At 39.8% G+C, this 2,944-nt stretch overlaps 1 protein-coding gene across 1 annotated transcript in view; it reads right to left on the minus strand.

Moving 5' to 3' along the window:
- Positions 1-2,716, minus strand: part of LOC107752285 (general transcription factor II-I repeat domain-containing protein 2-like) — a 6,331-nt gene extending 3,615 nt beyond the window's left edge. The window contains exon 1 of the mRNA XM_016568223.1: positions 1,383-2,716. Within this exon, the coding sequence (XP_016423709.1) occupies positions 1,383-2,716 (1,334 nt within the window). The remainder of the gene's footprint in view (positions 1-1,382) is intronic.
- Between the last annotated feature and the right edge of the window lie 228 nt (positions 2,717-2,944).

Here is a 2,944-nt window from a genome sequence, read left to right on the forward strand (position 1 = left end):
TATTTTTTTTTTTTCTGTCAAGCTAATCCCAGCTGTGTGGTAACCATGTCTAAAGCCGCGGTCACACTGGCCTAAAGGGTCCATTGACTTCCATTCATACGCATGCGAATCCGTCAGACCGGCAACACAAGCCCGTGCGAAAAGCTTCGCATTTCACGGTGTTGCAAAGTTCAAGCTTGGTGAAATCTGACCTGTGAATTCGCATTACATAAAACCATGTGGCCAACAGCTGATCGATAGGTCACAGCATGACCTCATAGCTGAATTAAAATAACATATATTTAAAACTGCAGGAAAGTGGAGTAGATTGTATGTTTTTACATTTTAGATATATTATTATTTGTTATGTGCTGAATTTAAGGGGAGACACTGCAGGCAAAAACACTTTTTTTTTCATGCACCTATCAAGTTTGAGATTTTGGGCTTTTTGTTTTTTTATAAAGTGTTTATTTCTTTAAGAGAAGTGGAAAGAAAACATCCAAAAGAAAACATCACATTTTTATTCCTGTCTATATCCTGAAGGTTTTTACAGAGGGATTTGTTCATATATAATTTGCTTGATTATATACAACATTTTATTCCCCCCAAAATTGTGAAAATATAGTGTTTTCTGTCCGTTCTAAGCATTTTCTGGATTATGGAGTGACAAAAATGAGATTGAAAAAGACAGAAAACTTTTGACTCTATAGATTATATATATTATAATATGTCAAAAAAATTTAACAAGAATTTTGAAACTGACATCATCCAGTGTTTAGATTTTTGTACTAGAAATTTATGCAAAATAACGCATATTTCCTTAAATAATGACTCATTTGCATATTTAAACCTAACATTTTAGAAAACTTGTAATACAAAAAATGTTTGCAATTATCAATGTAATCAATCAGCTGAGAAAGTAAGGCGATTCATTTATTTTTTTTACCCTATTCACCTGCAGTGTCTCGCCTTAAGTTTGTAAAAAGACACTGCAAAACATGACATCATATCATGGCCGCCGAATGAATTCCCGCATCTCGCCAGAAGATGGCGCCCGCAGCTGAATAATCAATCCGTTCATTTTTACAAAGCGCTCATCCATGCGTACAGCATAATGTACAACACCGGTATAAATTCATTGTAAATTGATTATTAAATTGTTTGATTAGGGTTTTTACATAATTTCCGTGACAGAGTTCAAGATAAATCCTTTAATCTTACTGGAGCTGCTAGTTTCAAATGATTAATAAACAGCAAGCACAAACTATGCAAAAGCGGCATTCCTTCCGGTGCACTCAGTGTCCGAATTCACTACTCGTTTTCATTCACTCCTTCTAGTGAACTGAATTAGTGACCTAATGTAGGGAATAGTGAATGAGGGTATAGGGGGCGATTTCGGACACAGCCTGTGTGTGAGTCGAGAGCGCAGGTTGGACTTGTTAATGTTCATTACAGAAAATGCCTGCTCACAGAGATATGTAGTCCCGAACATGCTGAGGATTTTGGACGCAAAACCTGTCATTTTGGGGAACGTCGGTCCGAGGTTTTGATAAAATAAATCCACAGTGACTGATGCGAATTTGTCTTTCAAAGGTGTGTTGCACTGCAGTTCGATTAGTTCCATTTGGAGTTCCTCCGGTACATCTGTTGCGCTCGCAGTAAACGGTGAACGGAAGAGAGAGAATTCCTTCTCAAGTTCATTGAAGACCTGGAAGCGATTCTGAAACTCATTCTGCAGACCAACAATTTTTTCTTTGTATCTGTCCATGTTGTCTTTGTCGTGAGCGGTGTGCACAGATTTTAAAGAGGGAAAATGAGCTGGGTTACCATGGGAAAGCTGTGTCGCCCACAGATCTAGTTTCATCTCAAATGCGCGAATGCAGTCGTAATATTCAGTTACGACTTTGTTGCGGCCTTGCATCTTAGTATTGAGCACATTTAAGTGCTCGGTTACGTCCACCATAAAAGCAAGATCACGAACCCACTCGGGGTCATCCAGCTCAGTCATTGGTTTTCCCTTGTCTTTCATGAACTGACTGATTTCTGAGCGCAGTTCAAAGAAACGTTTGAGCACGGCTCCCCTGCTCAACCAGCGAACTTCGGTGTGGTAGGGTAGACTGTGAGGAATATCTTTTTCAGATAAAAAGGCCTCAAATTGCCGATGGTTGAGCCCCTTTGCTCTGATGAAATTAACAGTTTTTATTACCACATTCATAATATTGTCCATCTTTAGGGTTTTGCTACACAATGCTTCCTGGTGTAAAATACAATGAAAATTCCAGATTTTTTGGGTTGGGTTCTCTTTTTGCATTTTTTCTTTTAATTTTGTCACAACGCCTGCCCTTTTCCCGACCATGGATGGAGCGCCATCCGTTGCCACACTAACAGCGCGACTCCAGTCAACCTCCAGTCTATCCAGGGCACCAATGAGGCTGGAGTAAATGTCGTTGGAAGTAGTCGTGTCTGTCATTGGAACCAGCTCAACAAATTCTTCCGTGATGTTCAAAGATTCATCAACTCCACGAATAAATAACCCCAGCTGAGCTACGTCGTTAATATCAGTACTCTCATGGAGTGCTATAGAGAAAGCAATGAATGTCTTAACTTTGTCTTTCAGCTGACGGTTCAAGTCTCTTGCAATGTCCTCAATTCTTTCAGCCACAGTATTTCTTGACAAGCTAATACTGGCAAAAGCCTGTTTTTTCTCAGGGCACACAAGGTCCGCTGCCTTTATCATACACTTTTTGATGAATTCTCCCTCTGAAAAAGGCTTTGATGAGTTTCCGTAAGAATATCTCAGTTTCCCGAGTGGACCGGTCTTTTCCTCCGTCAGCAGCGCCGCTGGCAGAGGCAGACCAGCGGGGAGATGAGATTCACAGAGGTACGTTAAAACACATGTATACACTTTTCTTCATCGTCTTTTCATCGTATGAATTATTTTAATGTTACTTGCTCACTTTCCTAG

Source organism: Sinocyclocheilus rhinocerous, unplaced genomic scaffold (assembly GCF_001515625.1).
Source record: "Sinocyclocheilus rhinocerous isolate Xijiao unplaced genomic scaffold, SAMN03320098_v1.1 scaffold1012, whole genome shotgun sequence".
Classification (NCBI taxonomy): domain Eukaryota; kingdom Metazoa; phylum Chordata; class Actinopteri; order Cypriniformes; family Cyprinidae; genus Sinocyclocheilus; species Sinocyclocheilus rhinocerous.